This window comes from Molossus molossus, unplaced genomic scaffold (assembly GCF_014108415.1).
Source record: "Molossus molossus isolate mMolMol1 unplaced genomic scaffold, mMolMol1.p scaffold_m16_p_1, whole genome shotgun sequence".
In the NCBI taxonomy this organism is placed as follows: Eukaryota; Metazoa; Chordata; class Mammalia; order Chiroptera; family Molossidae; genus Molossus; species Molossus molossus.
This window is the reverse complement of record NW_023425344.1, coordinates 216,473,824-216,494,869: the sequence shown is the minus strand read 5'-3', so window position 1 is coordinate 216,494,869 and position 21,046 is coordinate 216,473,824. Positions and strand designations below refer to the sequence as shown.

General features: G+C 39.5%; 1 protein-coding gene across 1 annotated transcript in view; it reads right to left on the bottom strand.

Annotated features, from left to right (window-relative positions):
- The window catches only part of SYT16 (synaptotagmin 16), a 98,703-nt gene extending 83,944 nt beyond the window's left edge, over positions 1 to 14,759 (bottom strand). Inside the window, exon 1 of the mRNA XM_036277918.1 lies at positions 14,145 to 14,759. Within this exon, the coding sequence (XP_036133811.1) occupies positions 14,145 to 14,664 (520 nt within the window). The 5' untranslated portion in view covers positions 14,665 to 14,759. The remainder of the gene's footprint in view (positions 1 to 14,144) is intronic.
- Positions 14,760 to 21,046: the final 6,287 nt, after the last annotated feature.

The window sequence follows — 21,046 nt, the reverse complement described above, 5'->3', positions numbered from 1 at the left end:
TCTCCACGAAAGGCACTGACTCCTATAAACCTCTTGTCTTTGCTACCCAACATCTATTCTTCCAACTCCTAGCATTCCAGTTTCTTCTGGTAGACACCTTTCCTCCACGCTCAGACCCTGTTTCTGGCAAAGCCTCTTCACCAACTCCATGAATGACGTGACCCAGGGCTGGCCAGAGCACCGTGCTTCCCTGATTTCTATGATTACTTTGGTTTGCCGCATAATTCAAGCCACGCCAAATGAATCAAGCCAATAGGGGCTAACCCCAGGATTTATCTTTTAGTTGCCTGGAAGTGACATTTCTTTCTCCACCAGATTAGAGTCTAAGAGGATACAAACCAGAAGCTTCTGGCAACCGTCTCGCTACACATGAAGCCAGAGAATGGAGCCAGCCCAAATGGAAGCAGAGGCAAGAGAGCGGAGGCCAAGGGAGAGAAACCAGGTCCCAACGATAACATTTGAACTCCTGGATAAAACTCCTCATGAAACCAGATTTACTCCCAGATAATCAGTCACTTGAGCTCATCCCCTTCTTCTTTGCTTACAAGAAATGGAGAAACCCCTAGTATGATGTGAGTTTAGTTCAGTTGTATAAATAGCATGGTTTCTGGGACATCAGCAGTATTGCCTCAATGCCACTTGAAGGCTAAGAAGAAGTCCAACCTTGCAAAGGAAAGTATCAAGGGTAAGACACAGTGGTTCGTGTATGAGCTGATCTACCTCAGACTCAAATGAAAAGAACTGCTTGTCGTGGTCGGTCCCAGGGCAGGAGGACAGTTTCCATCTTCCCATGCCTACGTTTAGCAGTGGCTGATTTCTGCAAGATCAAAACAAAATAAAAACTAGGTAGCCCCAGAAAAACTTGAAGTTCCCATTTTAGTTTTGAAATAGGCTCTGATGTTATACCTTAAGAAGATAATGCTTGAAGTGTCAACTTTGTAATTGTTTCTTTTCCCCCAAGGAAACTGATTTTTGAAATGAAATGAAGGTTTGTGAAGTCTTTCCCTGAACAAGAACGTCTCCTGTGATCATCCAGTATCTGACTTCCTTAAGCAAAAGATTGTCGAGATGTCAGAAAATTTCAGGAGTAGCAGAAACTCCAGAGTAAATACTGGGTAGTATTATGATGACCAGACGCTAACAAGCTTGGGCAAAGCCACATTTTATAATCAATCCACCAAGCACATGCCTCATCCTATGTCTATTTACTTTTCTATATAAAATGTAGGAACACCCTTTATAAAATAGCAGTCACTCAATTAAATTTTATCCCCTTATTCTGCTTTACTTTTCTATATGGCACAAATCACCTGCCGTTATTTATTTGTTTACCTGGTGAATATCAGCTATGGATAACACTGAGATGTCCATTTTACCAGTTCCCTATCACTTCCAGAAAGTCTCAGTTCATCTGCATCTTCTAGCTTTTGCACAATTAATATGGACTACTTCAAAATCTACACAACTTAGATTGTACTTTAATTACTGTTGTGATCAAGGTCCAGTCAGAAAAACCAAAACCACAACTGGTATTTTAACAGAGGAAGTTGAACATAGAAGTGGATTCTACAGGTACTGAGTATTGAATGAATGGGAAGAGGAACATGGAAATAGCCCTGAAGCTGTAACTGCAGAAGGTGCTAAGATCCTCCCAGCTGGGGAAACAAAGGGAAGCAGTTAAGGGTATTGAAACTAGAAGCTCAGAAGTGAGGTCCTATGGATATGAGGCTCGAACATCTGAGGGGCCCTCGCCTGGCTGGAGCTGGTGGTTCAGGATCTCAGAAGAACAGCTCCACAGAGTCTGGGAGGAGGGGCTACTGCTGGGCTACTGCGGCCACCTCTGAGTGGGATGAACGCTGAAAGAAACGGATGACTAGAACCCAAAAAGATAGCAGTGTAAAGGGCTGTGCTGGGTACCAGTAACAGCAACAGTGAGTAAAGACAGGAAAATAAAGTCCTTTTTCTCTTCCTTCCATCTTCCAATACCCCTCTCAAGGCTCCTTTGGCACAAAGATCACCGCGGGCAAAGGAGAAGTGTAGTTAACAGATTTCCTGCCCCAACATCCCAAGCAGGATATGGAAGAATGGATTTGAGCTGAGAGGGAACACTTTTAAAGCAGCACAGATTCTAATGCATTTCTACAATTTCATTTTCTTAGGAGTAAAAACAAATTCCAAGTGAATGGTTGACCCCTTGTCTAGCTCTCCCTTGTAAACCTTGTAGATTAATCTAGAGTACCATCGTTGAACTTTGGGCTGTCCAACGAACCCATAAAATTGCATTACAAAATTTTTTAATATATCATGTATATATATTCTGAATTAGTAGGTTCATAACTTTCATTAAACTTTCAAAGAAGCCTGTAACTCCCCCTAAAATTTGGTTTCAGTGCCCCATATTCTCATTCATTAAACTTGCTATGGAAACACAAACAACTCTTAGATTCTTAAATATTGGTTATGACTCTCTTGGTTATAGGGAAAAGAAACCAGTTTGAATCACCTCAACAAAAAGTGGGGGAGGGCAAGGGAATCTATTCAAGGGACCTCAAGCCAGGAAGAAATTACCTCGGTAAAGAAGGGGGCTCAAGGTAGGACTGTATCTTTTATATGTCCCACCTAAATAAACTCCACTATCTGTGCTCAAAGATATATATTCACATTGTGGAATTATCTGTAACAGTGAAAGTTTTGAAATAAATTAGATGTTCACAAGAATGGAAAAATTAGATCAGCATGAGAATGGATAAATGGTATGTTAATTAGCACAGTGGACTACTATATAACAGTAAATATGAACCCAATCTACATGTGTCTGAATAATTTAAATGCATAACATTGAGTGGGAAGCAAAAACAAATTGCAGAAAAATATATTCAACATTATATCATTTGTGTGAAGTTTTAAAACATGCAAAATTATGGTACGTATAATTTACAGATACAAATACTTGCAGGAGAAGAATAAAAATACAATGAGCATCATAACCCGCACATTTAGATTTGCTTTACTCCTAGTGAGGAGAGAAGGGAACGAAAACAAAGAGGGGCTCTCAGGGAACTCCAGTTATATCTGTCCTAGACGGCTTCTCTAAAATAAATCGGAATTAAGTATGGGAAAATGTTAAGGTTTGGCAAAGTTATATGGTGGGTTTGTGGGTGTTTGTTATAACACACTATAGTTTTCTACATTTTGAAGTGTTTCATAAATTTAAAAACTAGGAAATGTAAAGGACACTAAACACTATATTAGCAATGGCCTAGCCCACCCCGGAGCGGAATTAACAAGAGCTCAAAGGAAGAGGAACTTATAACACATCTCGAAACTGTCTCTGTTGTAAGGCTCTTTTTCAGAAAAAGACTCTCTCCTCCAGAGCGGATACTGGAAAAGAGTACGAAGGGAGGGAGAAAGGGGATCTACCAACGAGAGAAGAATAAAAGAGGGGAAGAAGAGAAGAGGATAGTATTTCTATGGTATTTAAAAAGATAAACAACAGCCCTGGCCGGTTTGGCTCAGTGGTTAGAGCGTCGGCCTGTGGTCCAGAGAGACCCAGGTTCGGTTCCCGCTAAGGGCACGTACCTCGGTTGCAGTTTGTACCCGGCCCTGGTTGGGTTGTGCAGGTGGCAGCCACTCGATGTGTCCCTTTCACGTCGATGTTTCTCTCTCTCTCTCTCCCTCCCACTCTATCTGAACAAAATATGGAAAAATGTCCTCGGGTGAGGATAAAAAAAAAAAAAAGATAAACAACACACAAACACACAGGTAAGTCTCTCCCTCAAGCAAGAAGAAACAAGATAAATGAAAACAGGTCTTATTAAGCTCCTAGTTCCTACCTGGCTCCAGCTTCTTCACCATTCAGCTAGATAACTGCAACAAAAAATACACCTAGCTCCATTACTGTCTGAGTCTCAGGGCAAGGAAGACTCCTGAGTCTTTTTATTACCAAGTAATTGCATTATTAAAGAAAAATTTCTCCCTGAGAATGGTTAAAATGGAATTTAAGCTTATTTATACTATGTTACCTCTAACTCCTATAATCCATTCCTAATGGTGGTAAGGATGGGAAAATACAGAATAGACTTTATTTTCTCATTTTAAACCTGTCCTTAAAAGTGTTCTAGCATTTATTATAATAACACCCAGAAATGAAGGTAAAAATCGAATCAATATTTCAACCATGTTTATAAGTTACACGTTCTAACTTGCGTCCATGTAAAATTTTGTCATATGCCTGAAATTTCCTTTAAAAATGACAAAAATGCATAATAAATCCAATGGCAATAACAAACTCCTTGCCTTAATGTCAAGGCTCTGAAAACTGTACATCCATTTAGCATGTTCATTAATACCTAGTTTTCCTGAAATGTGGAAGTCAAATATCAAAAAAATTAACTTCATAAAGTTTTTAGAAAACAAGTTTTGAAGCGTTTCAGACCAAACCCTTCTTCATGGACAGTTCTAGACAACACAGGAACATGATGGCAAACGCTACTGGGTGAAGGATAACAAATGAAGATAAATTTCACCAGAAAGAGATTCACTCTCAAGAAAGCACATGTGCAATGAAAAGGCAAAGTTCCAGTATTGCAAATATAGGAAAGACAGGATGCAATAGTTCATGTGCAGTAACGCATCCTGCAGACAGGCAGTGACGTCTGTATGATTTAATAAATCAACTGCATTACATTCCCTGACACCATTTAGTCTCAACCTCCATGATCCACCCTAAGAGCATAACAGAACGAAATACCTTCAATCCATAAAAGCTTGGGGCCAACCAGCAACTATGAACACTGTAGGATTTTCCCTTCCATGTCATACTAACCTTGTAGAGTAATCAGATTGAAAAGTCAAATTATATCACCCTCATTTCAGAGCCTACTGTTCTACTTTTTAGATACATTCCACATAGCCAAAGAGTGTTTCTCCAGTTCTATGTGCCAGTATACTTGGAACACATTAATTCCATTAGCGGGCTATTTCAGGAAACAGTGAGCATATTTCTTGGAAACAAATACATGTGGTTAAAAAAACAGCCTCAAAAAAAAAAAATAGTATGAGGTGAAAAACTGAAAACAAAGATGATTTTTCAGTGCAATTAGAACTCCTTCCCACTACATATCAAAGGTGTCACACTGCTTCCCAACTGAGACGTTGGTGTTTGGATTTGGGTCTTCAAACCGAAAAGCCTATCTTGAGGTGGCACCGTAAGGAGTCTATCTGCCTCTTAATCACAGGCAACTGCTAAATGAAGTGTATCTATTTTCTCTGTTACATTACTATTGGCAACCAGGTCCTCAGTAAGTGCCCAGAAATGTTTCCATGGTTACAAAAAGCATTCAGCATCCCTCTTGTTTTAGGCCAATTTAGCTTAAAATCTATTGTGGAGAAAAATATGGCACATTAAGGAACATAAAATCAAGACACGACGTTTTGAAAAGAATTCAAGGTTAAATGGGAAAAGCAGGCTTGACAAGGACTTTACAAAGTGCATATAAATCACTGATTCAAATGCTGCCTTCTCCTAGCGTATTTCCAGATACATCTCTTTTCAGACGACAAAGCAGCCCGAGTACTGTGTCTGATGTGATCCCTTGGTAGAAAGAGGGAAATAAGCATGCGAAGATAGGTTAAGACTGTTCACCAGCAGGTGAAATCCCAAATAAAAAACCCAAGTGTTTGAACCTCCATAGACCTGAGAGGCCAGTCCCTTATCCTAGTTTCATAGGGTCCTGGGGTATTTAAATGTTTTAAGGGGAGAAAGGAATACAGGCTTTTGTTCATGTGCTATGGCATTTGAATGAATTAGTGGGCTTTAGCACACCAGGGAGAGAGACATGGATGTTCCCTAGAGGCAACTTAGTAAAGTTCCTCCAGCTATGAAGTCACAAGTGAACTGGGACAAGGGGACTGTCTCATTCTAGGTCCCCGCTGCATCTCTAACTCCCACTGCCACCAAAGAGCCAGGGCATCAAAAACATTTTTGCATCTTCGGGAACATGTTAAACAAATGGTATAAGCTTTTCAATTATGGGAGGGAGAATCCTATGGCTTACCCTTGTGTGCACCTGTCCATCCCTACAGCGCTTTGTGCATGGTAGGCATTCGATAAATATTTGATTAACTGAGAAAGGCCACCATAGAAGGCCTCTCTTTATAAGTGTGTCTCCCATATTTACCTATGCACACGTGCCACTCTTTATCATTTTCTGTTGTTCTTATTTTCACTGTGAAATGGGGAGAGGTGATGGGATTTAAAATCATAACGCTATGGAGGGCTAATTTGAAGACTTTATTTTCCAGGAAGATAGAATAGATGTTTTTTCGCTATTATTCCCCCAACTTACAACCAAAAAAAAAAAAAAAACAAGAAATCCTAGCCATTGTATATAAAACAGAAGAGAAAACTGAACAGGGCAGAGAAGAAGGCAGACTGGCTGGGGACCACGGGACTCAAGGAACAGCATGGTCATGAGTGCCCTGGGTCCTCATATGGCCTCATATGGCCTAGACTTGAAGCTGAAGAAGCTGGCAACCCTGGAATGCCAATGGGCACGGACAAAAAACGGCCTCGAGAAAAGCCTGTTCTCTCTACGCAAAAGCCCAGGGAAAGGGCAGCCTAGCAAAACAGAAAACTTTTAGACAATAAATGTCCTACTCCAGCCAAATAACACAGAAGACACTGTGTTCCCTTCCTCACCCACGCCAGCAGAGGCCAAGTGGGGAGCCTAGACTTGCATCCTCACCAGCCTGCAATGAGGCACCTCAATACCCCCACAGGGAGTGCCAAAGTAGGCGGGGCAGGGATCCAGGACTTTCTCCTTGACAGCCTGTAATGAGCATCTGCACCCCTGCAGCCCCAGAGGAGCCCACATGGAGAGCCTGGGCACCCCCGCATACACACCCGGAAGTAATGAGGCACCTCTGCCCCTCCAAACGTGGGTGGTGTCAGAAGAGGTCAAGTGGAGATTCAGGATTTTCACCATCGTCCAGCAGTAATAAGGCTACACTCAGCTCAGTGTTAGTGGAGACGGAGACAGAGCTCCCCTCCCAAGCCTGCATTCACGAGGGGCACCCCTGCAAGTAAGGAGGCTGACGGAAGGACCTGGACTTCTGCCTCCACCTACCGGGGCCCGGGTCCTGCCAAAGACTCTCTGGGATGCCTTTTTCGGGGACTAACATTAAAATAATGACAAGAATTTCTTTTTATATATTCACATTGTTTTACACACAGTTTCTTCTTACAAGCTACTAAAATAGCTCTCTGACATTTATTTTTTCCTCCCTTTTAGCCTCCAAACTGATGCTTGAGTTCTCCTTCTAAAACAGAGCTCTCTGTTGGTGTCACTCTTGATTAAGATCTTTTTGAGATTCCCAACGTGGACAAAATAAAACTTAAATCCTTAATACAAGAAGCCAAAACCTTTCCAATTGCAGCCTAAACTCTAGCCTCACGATCCACCCCTGAAAATGCCAGGCCCGTCCACATCTGTGTTCACGCCACAGCCTTCCATTGGAATACCGTCTCCATCCAGTCAACTGTTACATTCTGACTTATGCTCCCAGTTTGCAGTCCTGCATCATCTGCTCGGCGGAACTGTTCCTGATTACCCCTGGCAAAATTACCCCCAAAGCTTCCATATACCTAATTGTTTGTAATTTAACACAAACATTTTTTTTTAATCCTCACCCAAGGATATTTTTCCATTTATCTTCAGATTGAGTGGAAGGGAAGGAGAGAGAGAGAGAAACATCAACATGAGAGGAATAGATCAACGGGTTGCCTCCAGAAAGACCCCAACCAGGGCTGGGGACAAACCCACAACCAAGGTACATACGTACCCTTGAAAGGAAATGAACCCACAACCCTTTGGTTCACAGGCCAATGCTCTAACCAGCCAGGGCTACACAAACTTTTTTTATACAACTTGTTACACATAACTATCTCAGGCATTATAGAACTCCTTAAGAGAAAGCCAAGATAGTCCTCTACCCAGACAGACCTCACACCCCGTAAAAAGACAAAAGGAAGACAAAAATTACTAATACTAGAAAATAAGAAGGAAATCACTATAAACCTTACAAGCATTAAAAAGATAACCAGAAAATACTATGTTTCTAAATTTAACAACATACATTTTCAAAAACAAAAACCTTTAAAAACACAAATTGCCAAAAATCATGCAAGAAGACAGATAACTTGAACATCTTATACATACTAAAGAAATTAAATTTGTATTTCAAAATCTCCCCACAAAATAAAATTCCAAGCTCAGTTGGCTTCACTGGAAAATTCTTGCAAATATTTAATAAATAATACTAATTTAACACAAATTTGTCTAGACTGTAGGTAAGAAAAAACATTTCACAACTCATTGTATAAGGTCTACATTACCCAAATACCAAGACCAGAGAGAGTGATTGCAAGAAAACTATAGACTAATATCTCTAAAGGAAAATGTATTTTTAAATCCTCAACAAAATATTAGCAAATCAAATCCAAAGATATGTGTGTGTGTGTGTGTGTGTGTGTGTGTGTGTGTGTATTAGTATACCATGACCAAGTGGATTTTATCCCTTGTAGGTAAACTAGTTAAACACTCAAAAATTAATCAGTATAATTTATTTGAATAGATTAAACAAGAAAAATCATATGATCTGCTCAATAGATGCAAAATAGCACTGGAAAGAGTTCAATATTCCTTTTGATAAAATCTCTACAATTGGAACAAAAGGGCATTTTCTTCAAAATAATAAAGAGCATCTACAGAAGCCTACACCGAACTGATAGTGAAAGACAAAGCTCTTCCACTAAGACAAAGATATCCACATTTACCACTCTTACTCAAAATGATAATATACTGTAATCAGTCAGGAAAAAGAAATAATAGACATAGGTATTGAAAAGGAAGAAATGAAACTGTCATTTCTCTCATGGATTACATTTTTGTCTTTGTAGAAAATCCCAAAACAGCTACTAAAAAAAGCTTTTAGGACTAATCAGTGAGTTAGGGAGGTTGTATTATACAAAAATACAATGGTATCTCTATCTACCAGCAAGCAGCAATTAAAAATTTTAAATTATAAAAGTATTATTTATAATAGTATCAAGATACTCAGGTATAAACCTAACAAAATATGTATGAGACCTGTATGCTATAAAACAGATGAGAAAATTTAAAAACTAAATAAATGAAGTAATATGCAATGTTCATGGACTGAACAACACAATTTTATTAACATGTCATTCTCTCCTAACTGTTCTATAAATTCAACACAATTTCAATCACATTTCTAACATTTTTTTAAAAAATTAGAATAGTCAAAACACTTTTTAAAAATATAATAAAGCCTTGGTCAGGTGCTCAGTTGGTTGGAGCATTGTCCCAAACACCAAAAGATTGCAGGTTTAATCCTCAGTTGATGTTTCTTTCTCTCAGTCCCTTCCTTTCTTTCTCTAATAATCAATAAAAACATATCCTTGGGTGAGGATTAAAATAATTAATAATAATAATAATAATAATGATGATGTTGGAGGGCTCACACTACCTGACTTCAAGACTTATTATAAAGTGATAGTGAACAGAGAGTGTGATATTGGAGAAAGAATACAAATATAGATTAATGGGAAAATGTACAGTCCAGTAATGGACCCATAAATATATATATAATAGGTTTCTGACAATGATGTAAAAACATATAATGGGAAAAGAATTTCAACAAATAGTACAGGAATGATTGGACATCGATATGAGAGGGGGGACCTCAATTCATACCTTATATTACATAAAAAAGTTTCTAGAGTAAAACATAGGGAAAAAAAAACTTTGTGACCCTAGGTTGTATAGAGATTCCTTAGATATGATACCAAAAGCACGATTCATAAAAGAAAAACTTGGTAAGTTGGATCTCATCTAATGAAGACTCACTATTCTTTGAGAGACATTGCTAAGAGAATAAAAAGAAAATATTTTTAGCCCTGGCTGGTTTGGCTCAGTGGTTAGAGAGTCAGCCTGTGGATTGAAGGGATGTGTGTTTGACTCCCAGTCAAGGGCAAGTCCAAGCCCCAGCCCTGTGCGGGAGGCAACTAGTCAATGTGTCCCTCTCACATCCATGTTTCTCTCTCTCTCTCTCTCTCTCTCTCTCTCTCTCTCTCTCTCTCTCTCTCCCCCTCTCTTTCTCTCTCCCTTTGCCCCCCCCCCTCCCTCCACTCAATCTAAAAATCAGTGGAAAAATATCCTCGGGTGAGGATTAACAATAATAATAATTTTTAAAAGACATTTTTAAATCATATATCTGAAAAGTAACTCATATTCAAAATATAGTTTTAACTCAAATCTCAAAAATAAGAAAATAAAGAATTCAATAAAAGTGGGCAAAAGAGCCCACAAAACCAATACAGGTGACAAATAAGTATATGAAAAGATGCTCAGTGTCACTACTTATTAGGGAAATGCAAATTAAAGCCAATGGAGATGCTAAAACCTATGATGGATCTGAGATTTTACCCTACTTGCACACTAACAAATTACCCTGCTTCAGTAGTACCTCTATCATTTGCAAGCAAATCCGTTTAAGCTTTGCCCTGAGGAGAAACATACTAGACTGGACATCAAACAATTCTTCCCTCTGCTCTAGAGGATGACACTATCTCTGTCTTCCAAGGCTCTTTGTCATACAAATATCCTTGAAAAGATCATTCGAAAGAGAGATGTTTGCCACTGTGCTCTGAGACCATGCCAAAATGCAAGAGACCCGTGGAGAACTATCTCCTAACATGAGCTACCACTATACACCTATGAGCTTGGCTTTAATTTTTTTTTTAAATAACAACACCATAAAGCACTGGTGAGAATATGCGTGACTGGGAATCTCAATGATTACTTTTGGGAGTGCAAAACTGTGCTTTGGAAAACACTGAAATTGTTTTATAAAGTTAAACATATACTTCCCATATGACCCAGCAATCCCCACTCCTAGGTATTTACCTAATTGAAATAAACACTTATATTCACACAAGAACCTGTTATGTAAATGGTTATAGCAGCTTTCTTCATATTGCTAAAAACTGGAAACAACCCAAACGTCCCTCAACTAGTGACTAAAGCAACGAGTTGTGGTGTGTTCATGTAAGTAACACTATCCCACACTACAAAAGAAGCCAGCTGCTGAAACACACAACAACATGGATGAATCGCAAGGCGTTATGATAAGTGCATTATGAAAGAAGCCAGATCCGAGGGCAACAAACTGCAAGATTCCATTTATATGACATCTGGAAAAGGCACACGATAGCAACAGAAAATTCCAGCAATTGCCAGGAGCTAGATGTAGAGAAAAGGATTGACTACAAAGAGACTTGGGGAAGTTTTTGAGGTGATAAAACTGTTTGATACCTTGATTGTGGCAGTGGTTACAAGACTGTGTGTGTTTGTAAAGACTCACAGAACTGTACTAAAAAGGATAGATTTTATTCTTTGTAAATTATACAGAGAGAGGGTATTTGTGTAAACTTAAGAATTAGTCTTCCTGAGCTCTGCCTCTTTCTTAATGTGGATCTTGAGTATATTATCAAACTCTCCAAGCATCAGTTTTCTCAACTGCGAAGTGAGATTAATAGTATTTACATCTTATGGTTGTTAGCTTTCTTGCTGCTATTCCATCATTTATTGTTATCTGATGTCCTATTACATACCTAACACCATGCTTGATATTAAGGACACAGAAATGAGTCCATGACATGACCCCTGCCTTTCTGGAGGCTATAATTAATTGAATAAACATCTTCTGAATAGACAAATGAAAACAATTATTTTAGATTGTTTATAAATTATTACAATTATAAAAAATTAACAAAAGAAGTGCTGAGCATCTATTGAACCTAATTTACGTTAAACATTTTAAACATAGTTCAACTTTAGCAAGAATTTTCTAAAGTAGGAATAGAAATTTCAAGTCAAATCTGAGAAATCCTATTGGTAGCCCAACTATGTTCAGAATGATCTCTACAGATAATTTTAAAACACTTGAAACTGCACTTACTTCTTGTTTATCAGATTCACAAAGAATATCAGCCTGCATTGTTTTTACCAATTTATTCTAGCATTTAATATTACTTTAATTTGAGTAAGACCATCAAGGAAGCATAAAAAGAGTATAAAAATGTTTCCTCATTTTCCAAAACTTAATATAGCTGAATAAAACATTTTCTTAAAAAGATAAAGCTATGTAGTATAGTTTGATGTCTGGTAGTATATATATTCCCCAATGATACATCTAATAAGGAGTTAATTTCCAAAATATACAAAGAACTCAACATCAGGAAGACAAACAATCCAATTAAAAAATGGGCAAAGGACCTGAATAGACACTTCTCCAAAGAGGACATACAGATGGCGAAGAGACATATGAAAAGATGCTCAATGTTACCAGTCATCAAAGAAATGCAAATTAAACCCACAATAAGGTATAACCTCGTATCTGTCAGAATGGCTACCATCAATAAATCAACAAACAAGTGCTGGAGAGAATGTGGAGAAAAGGGGACTATAGCACACTGCTGGTGGGAATGCAGACTGGTGCAGCCACTATGGAAAACAATATGCAGTTTCCTCAAAACATTAAAAGTTGAACTGCCATTTGACCCAGCAATCCTACTTCTGGGAATATATCCTGAGAATGCTAAAACGCCAAAAAGAAAGAATATGTGCACCCTTATGTTCATAACAGCATTATATTCAATAGCTAAGATCTGGAAACAGCTAAAGTGCCCATCAGTAGATGAGCAGATAAAAGGCCGTAGTACATTCACACGATAGAATACTATGCCGCTGTGAAAAAGAAGGAGCTCTTACCCTTTGCAACAGCATGATGGACCTGGAGATTATTATGGTAAGCAAAATAAGCCAGTCAGAGAAAGACAAGTATCACATGATCTCATTTATATTTAGAATCTAATAAACAAAATAAACAGACAAACAAAATAGGTCCAGAGACATGGATGCATGGAACAGAAAGACAGATCTCAGAGAGGAGGGGTGGAAGAGATGGGAAGAGATTAACCAAAGAACATATATGCATATATGCATAACCCATGGACACAGACCGTAGTGTGGGGAAGGGCTGAGGTGGGGCAGGGGTTGGGTAGAGGTGGGCAAAGTGGGAGAAAACGGGGGACATCTGTAATCCTGTCAACAATAAATTTTTAAAAAGATAAAGCTAAGAGGAATCATGAAAATAGCGGAGGAGGTTATGAAACATTCCAGAAATGTCTGCTCCCCCTAATAGGAAGCGAATTACTTCACCTTTATATTACATAAAAGATCCAATAGGCTGTGTGAGCTCTGTATGTATTACAACCACACGTCCTCTATTCACACCCAACACCTTGCTCTGCACAGCATGTACCTCTCTTTCCCTCAACCAGGTGGAACGTCCTTACTTCAGGCTCAGAGTATTAGAAGCATGAAAAACCTATCCAGAACATACTACAGCTGCCTTTACAGAGTTAATTACAGTCATACCGTCTTCATTTTACATTTATCAAAGGCCCATTATATGCTCAGTTCTGACAGGATAAAGCTTTAGAGGCCGTTTGTTTTAAATATATCCTTTCCATTCAAGGCTCAAAGAAAATCAAGCTATTCTTATTTCAGAGATTTTCTATCTACTGTCATCTCACATCACATCTCAGTGAAATACTGTGAGAAGTGTTCTTGGAGTGTTATCAACTAAAAATTTTGCAACAAGTATGGCTTTTTGCACAGGATTTCACACTGAATAATATAGTAACATCTAGAGATTCCTAATCTAGTATAAAAAAAAAGAGAGAGAACAATTTGAAAGATATTTTAAAAAGCATGACATGCACGAGGCTTCTCACACAGAACCCACAGAGTCCTTTTCAACATTTCACTCGCTTGGAACTCTTGTTTTGGAATATGAATCCCACGAATATGGATATTCCAAAATTTACATGTTGAAAATATTCCTAAGGATTATATTTCTCGATAAAAAAGCCAGCGTGTGGAAAGGTATAAGAAGGAGAAAAATAAAAGGCATATGACAACTAAAACAAGTCAAAATAAAATGAGCAAACACGTCCTCTGGAAGAACCTGGAGAAAATGATTACTGGCTAGCTTACCTTGCTTTTCTCCATAGACATTTTCTAAAATACCAGAGAGCTGCCTCTCAGAGCCAGGTTGAAGGCCACACCTTTGCTTTCCAAGGTGATGTTCTTCCTCAGCAACAGAAGAAAGCACACGTGGCGACTTGTGGTCATCGCAGGGCTGAGCGGGCCACCGGGATATAATGGAACGCGAGTCCTTTGCATGTTGGCTACGTTTAGGGCTTGTACTTTGAGCAGAGTCCTGCAAATCACTATTACAAGAAAAATGCTCCACTTCAAGAAACAAGGAATTTGTGTCCTCTTGACTCCCACCATCGCTTTGTTCTTCATCTTCAAAGTAAGTTTCCTGAATCTGAATATCATCTAAGTCCTGGTCTAGCTTGTCACTCAATTTAGAGTCTTGTTTGCTTAAGTTAACCAAGGAGGCAGACAGCACACCGCCTGCTTGCTGGAGAGCTTCATATACCCGAGATATCCAGGAAGACAGAGGCTGGAAGAAATTCTGAGCATCCTGAGACGCCATGGCCCACACCATGGCCAGCGATCTGAGGTCTAGAGATCCACTTGTTCAGTTCCTTCAGTACTGTGGAGTTAATATGAACTACAGAATAAGCATGATGAGAAATTAAATTGGAGGTCTCTTAATGGCTGTGAATATTTCACTCCCAAAACTTCTCAGCTGAAACAGAGGAAAGAAATACTTACACCCATTAGAGTTACAACCTTGGACCCATCACCAAATGCCTACAATCAATGTCAAACAGCAACTAGGGACAAAAAAGAGTTCGTCACTGAAATCTTAAGGCAGCTAAATAAAAAGGACTGTGGAAGTTTAAACATAAATTATTTCAATGCGCATTCACCTCCACAGGCACATGCAAAACTTCCATTACCGGTAATGGGCTCTATTCATGTGGACTGAGAGAAGTCTTTCCCCACAGACCATACCTAACAGTGTGAAAAGAATAAATGAATCTTCATTAAAAGGCAGTTGGATATGACATTTCAAAATACAAGAAAGATTGGATGCTTCATCGACGAACACGCAGATCCCAAAGAGCAGGCTAATAAGCATCTCGGCTTCATGACACAAAGATTTATCTTTTCAAAAGAAATGTGTGCCTAGAATTTCAAAGCTTTTAACAAATCTAACAGTAGGATTTTATATCTTTATGCAATTTCTAGAAATTATATCTATTCTTGGGGAGCAAACAATCACCAAAAAACTGAGGACAAATTATGCAGCTTATTGGAAACACATCCCTAGCATTTGGTTTCCTTGGTCTATATTCATTCCAGCCTCCCAAGAGACCCCTCCAAAACCCATGACACTTCTTCCCACCAGATTCACAACCTCAAGAAGGCAGCTAGAGGACATCAACAGAGCAACAGGGCTCAATGAAGGCTCAAGAGCTAAATATCTGTAATTGTACATAAATCCATACATATAACCATATACACACATATACATATGCATATCAATGTGTAGTGTGTGTGTGTGTGTGTGTGTGTGTGTGTGTGTAGCCTTTAACTGTTCATCAACAGCCCAGGATGAATGCTAAAATGACAACAGAGCCTAAATCCACTGCTTGTACTTAATTAACCCATCTCTTTTATAGCAATGGCTTCCTTCTGACCAAATCTACCAGCAATTCTGAAGTTTCAGCCCCCTTGACCTCGGGCTACTGCATTTGATATGATTGCCTATATGCTCCTAAGAATTTCTCTTTAGCTTTTGTGGAAACCATGCATACACTGATTCATTTAATAAACAAATATTGATTAAATGCCTATTAAGTGCTGGGCACAATGCCAGGTATAATATAACCCTGAGGTCTCTGTCCCCAGGAAGCCCACATTCCAGTTAAAGAGAAACTGAACTCTGCACTCTCCCCTTATGCTGAATAATTCATGGGTCTGTCTTTCAGACTCTTCCTCGTCTCCCCACCAGCTGCGTATATGCAACCACTCGTTGTCCTCTGGTTTTTCCTCCTCCCCGTTTACACTCATCAGCTAGGAGAGTTGATCCATCCATAAGTCTCGATGAACACTTTTTCTAAAACTCCAAAATACACATCTCCAGCCCTTAGCTCCTCTTTCTGGGCTTCTATCTCCGTTTATCTAAGTCAGTGGTTCTCAAACTTTGTGAGTCAGTCCCACCAGCTGAGCTAATGAAAAACACAGAAGCCCAAGCTGGTTGAAAGCATAGATCCTGGACCTTTGTATTTCTTTTGTTTCTCAGTTGATTCTGATACCACCAAAGTTTCAGAAAGGCTGATCTAAGGAAATAGCTACACAGGGGTGTCTCACCAAACTCTCAAAATCAGCTCATAAAAACCTAGCACATTACTTTTACAACTACAACTGTTCAACACTCTATACTCACAACATTATAGTGGGTGCAAATTTCTCTCTGCGATACCTGCATTCCACTCCAAGTCCTGCTCGTTTGGGGCCTGTGAAAACTCTCTTCCATTATATTTTGTATAGTGATCACTGTTCCCTGGTTGGTTTCCATCTCTAGTGTTCCCTAGCCTCATTCCATCCTCTAGGTTTGCTCACCATAACCTGGCCTGGTATCAGGTTTATTTACCATCTCCTCCCCTAGAATGAATGCTCCGTGGAGGACAGGGATAGTAAATTCTCAATAAATGAATGAATAAATCCTAGCTAAAATTGTGCCTAGGACAGCCCTGGCCGGTTTGGCTCAGCAATTAGAGCATCGGCCTGCAGACCCAAGAATCATGAGTTCGATTCCAGTCAAGGGCATGTACCTCGGTTGCAGGAGGCAACCAGTTGATGTCCCTCTCTCACATCAATGTCTCTCTCTCTCTCTCTCTCTCTCTCTCTCTCACTCGCTTTCTTTCTCTCTCTTTCCCCTTCCCTCCCTCCCTCCCACTCTATCTGAAGATAAATGGGGAAAAAAGTATCCTTGGGTGAGGATTAAAAAACAAACTGTGCCTAGGACGGTGTCTAGCATATAGTATGTACTCCAATTTGTTAAATTGACAAATACCAGCCAAAGCCAACACAGGATTGTTGAAAACATCTTCATGTTCCCACAAAAATCCCCTGCTTGGTAACATTCAAGAGTTCTTTCAGCGTTTGTGTGCCCCATTTCACCACCCACAGTTTTTTAGTTTCTTTTTTCTCCACAAATATTTTGCTTAAGTTAATATGCTTCAGGGCATCCCAGACCCAGAGAGTTTTCAGAATCATTGGGTTTAGTGTCTACCACTGTCCTTTAGGTACTTGAAACTTTTAAAGACAGAAATGACACATCTTCCTTAATAATCCAATAATTCTTTTTATTGTTTTATCATACAGAAAAGAAGAAAAACAAACAAACTTTGTTTTCATAGGCAACCCAAAATCTTTGAATTTAATCCAACATATTCTTATCCAATCTTTGAACTAGAAACAGCCATGCTCTCTGTCTCATATCTCCATGTCTTCTGTAACCTCTGTCCGTCAAACCCTCGTGGCAATTTAAAAAATAAATCAATCTTGTATCACTCCCCAAATTTAAAAAAATATTGTGGTTCCCTATTTCTTATACTGGGAAATTTGAGCACTGGCAAACATTTATTTCTGTTTGTCGACACAGACTTCTTTAAAAATTAATTTTAATACTTCAAATTCATCACAGTCATCAACTTTCCCTGTTTTCTACACCCACTTGCTTCACTCATTTCTGTGTAGTCTCCCCAACCATGAAGGCATGTGATTTTCAAACCCTATCGTATAGGATGAAGTTTACATCCCTTACTAAGGCAAAGGAGAGGAGAGACGCTCAAAATAAATTAATAATCAGCACCATATAACTGGCCCAGAGGTCTCCTGCTGGGTGTCAACTCTTTAATTCCTGAATCACTGGGTGTGAGGAGGTCTGAGGGATGCAATAAGATGTGCAAGGAACCGTAGATCAGTGATTGTTTATCATTTTCACAACTCACAGAGCCCTTTCTGTCCTGAATGAACGTATAGCTGTCCCCAGTGATACTGCCCCACAGTGGGCACTCAGCCACACTAACACACTCAGCATTTTCCAAGGTGGCTGCTCTTGCCTGACTTCTGTTTACTCTACCCCGATGCCTTCTCTCCCTAGACTGCCTGGTAAAGATTTCATTGTGTACACGAAACTCTTATGTGGACTCTTCATCTGCAATCAAGGGTGTGGCTTCAAGTGCTCTGAATGTGCCTTTATGATATAAGGTTTCACTGGATGTGGTAACTATGTGTCAGTCTTCTTATTCCAGTCAACTGTGAGACTGTAAGTGCTGGGACTGTGTTTATACTTAATAGCTCCAGGACCCACACAGGGTAAGGACTCAATACATATTTACTGAATGGGTGTTATTAATGAAAATGTATAAAGTTCAATAGCCCTGATTCTTTCATTTTCCTTCGCCTGTAAAGTGAAATTAACTAACTAGATAACCTCATGCAGTTCCTGTCTGCTTTGAAACCCAAGAGTGTGCCAGTGTGAGCCAGAAAGCACTATAACATTGATGCTGGGTATATTCAGCATTGCCTTTTCAGGGGCTGGTTCTGTACTTTTGTCAATAACCACTGTCAGATGCTATCAGAGTGACTGGAAAGCGGCCAAACTCGGTCTATATATGAAACAGTGTTCAGCTATTATATCCCAAAATACTGAAAAAAGGAAGGGGGCCGACCTACAGCCAGAACCTGAAAAACAATCTAGCTAGCAACCCTGGAGACCTTTCATGTTTTGCTAAAGCAGTCTTAAGTCAAAAGGACTCTGCCCTGGCACAGTAACCATGGAAACATCTTTGCTGCTTAGGTAAATTTCAATTTGACTGGTAAAGCACGCCAAGGGTGATAGCAGATATATACCTGGTAACCTGGTTTGGGGGGGGGGGGGGGGCTTTCTTACAGCTGAGAAGACAAAGTGGCTTCTGGTATTAGTATAATAATTTTTTTTAATTGAGAAAAGAAAAATAGACCAAAAAAAGACAGTCCAGGTCCCTGGGTTAAAAGAAAAAATACATACAAGTTCTGTGGCAGTTGAGAAGGTTCATTATTTGAATTAAAATAGTTCATGATACTTCATCATTATGAGAAGCTAAAACAACAAAAAACTATGTGTGTGTATGTTTATGTGTATATGTTTAAGATACAAGCTCCAGCCACAAACATGTCCAGGGAACGTCTACAACCTCTCTGAGTGCTAAATAAACTAGCAACCTGCCCTGGCCAATTTGGCTCAGCGGTTAGGTCATTGACCTGTGCACCAGAGAGACCCGGGTTCGGTTCCCACTAAGGGCAGGTACCTTGGTTGCAGTTTGTCCCCGGCCCCAGTTAGGGTCATGTGGGCGGCAGCCACTTGATGAGTCTCTCTCACATCAATGTTTCTCTCCCTCTCTTCCTCCCACTCTATCTGAAGATAAATGCAAAAAACAATGTCCTCGGGTGAAGATAAATAAATAAATAAATAAACAAACAAACTAGCAACCTAATAAAGAATTAGTAACGCCCTGGCCGGTTTGGTTCAGCGGTTAGAGCATCGGCCTGCGGTCCTGAGAGACCTGGGTTCGGTTCCCGCTAAGGGCATGTACCTCGGTTGCAGTTTGTCCCCGGCCCTGGTTGGTCGTGCGGGTGGCAGCCACTCGATGTGTCCCTTCACGTCGATGTTTCTCTCTCTCTCTCTCTGTTCCTCTCTCTCCCTCCCGCTCTACCTGAACAAAAAATGGAAAAGTGTCCTCAGGTGAGGATAAAAAAAAAAAAAAAAAAAAAAAGAATTAGTAACAATTGATAAATACAGATGGAAGTAAAGCCACTGATATATTTCTAGGGGTTATAAATTAATAATCAGCACCATATAACTGGCCTAGGGGTCTCCTGCTGGGTGTCACCTCTTTAATTCCTGAATCACTGGGTGTGAGGAGGTCTGAGGATGCAATAAGAAAGCGCAAGGAACCGTAGATCGGTGGCTGTTTATCATTTTCACAACTCACAGAGCCCTTTCTGTCCCGAATGAACGTATAGCTGTCCCCAGTGATACTGCCCCACAGTGGGCACTCAGCCACACTAACACACTCATGTATAACTACCTTTACATTCTATGTTAATTAGAATTATATTTTAGTTATAAAAATATTTAATTTAATTAAGGTTATTTTAAACACAAGAAACAACTAAACAGTAAACATTAAAGAGTTATGTTTCTGTAGGGGGAAAACTATCCAATTCCTCAGCCCATGTGCTTTATCACATATTCTGATCATCCTCACCAAGGGTAATTACCAACAGAAATCTTCCATACCCAGAAGAATAACGCTCATGGCCCTTCAAAGGCTGCTTAGTTGGATCTCTCTGCCCCCCGTTTTCTGTCTGATGACAGATGCTTGAAGGGAAGGGGAGAGCTCTGACCTAAGAGGAAATACCAGCTTCTAGGGACTATGCTTAAAAACTATATTATTTTGGTGAAAAGGTGGAAGCCTGTGTGCCTCTGTGATTGTTAGAGGATTATCAGCTCCTGGAGAGAGTCAAACCAATTCTGAGAGAAAACAAAATGTTTCCAATATGGTCCCCAGGTGACCAATCCCCAAATCAAAATCTTACGCAAGTTCATCTACTAAAGTCTGTTAATGTTTAGCAGTTTTTGAAGGAGAAATTACCTTGGAAAATCTACTCTTTTTATTCTGTACCAAGATCTATAGGGAAGACATAAGTAAAAGTCAAGAACACCAGGTTTATTTAAAGTGTCTTCTCGCAGCCACCAGTTAACTACTTTGTGTCATCTTTTAGATGTGGGGTATGTGTCACTGACTTCCTGGAGTGGTCATGAGGCTAATTAGGTCTACAGTTCTCATGACAATTATCATGCCTTTCAGAGAAAAGCATTTTGTGTTACCTAGTATGAACAAGAAGGCTTAGAAAGATGAATAATG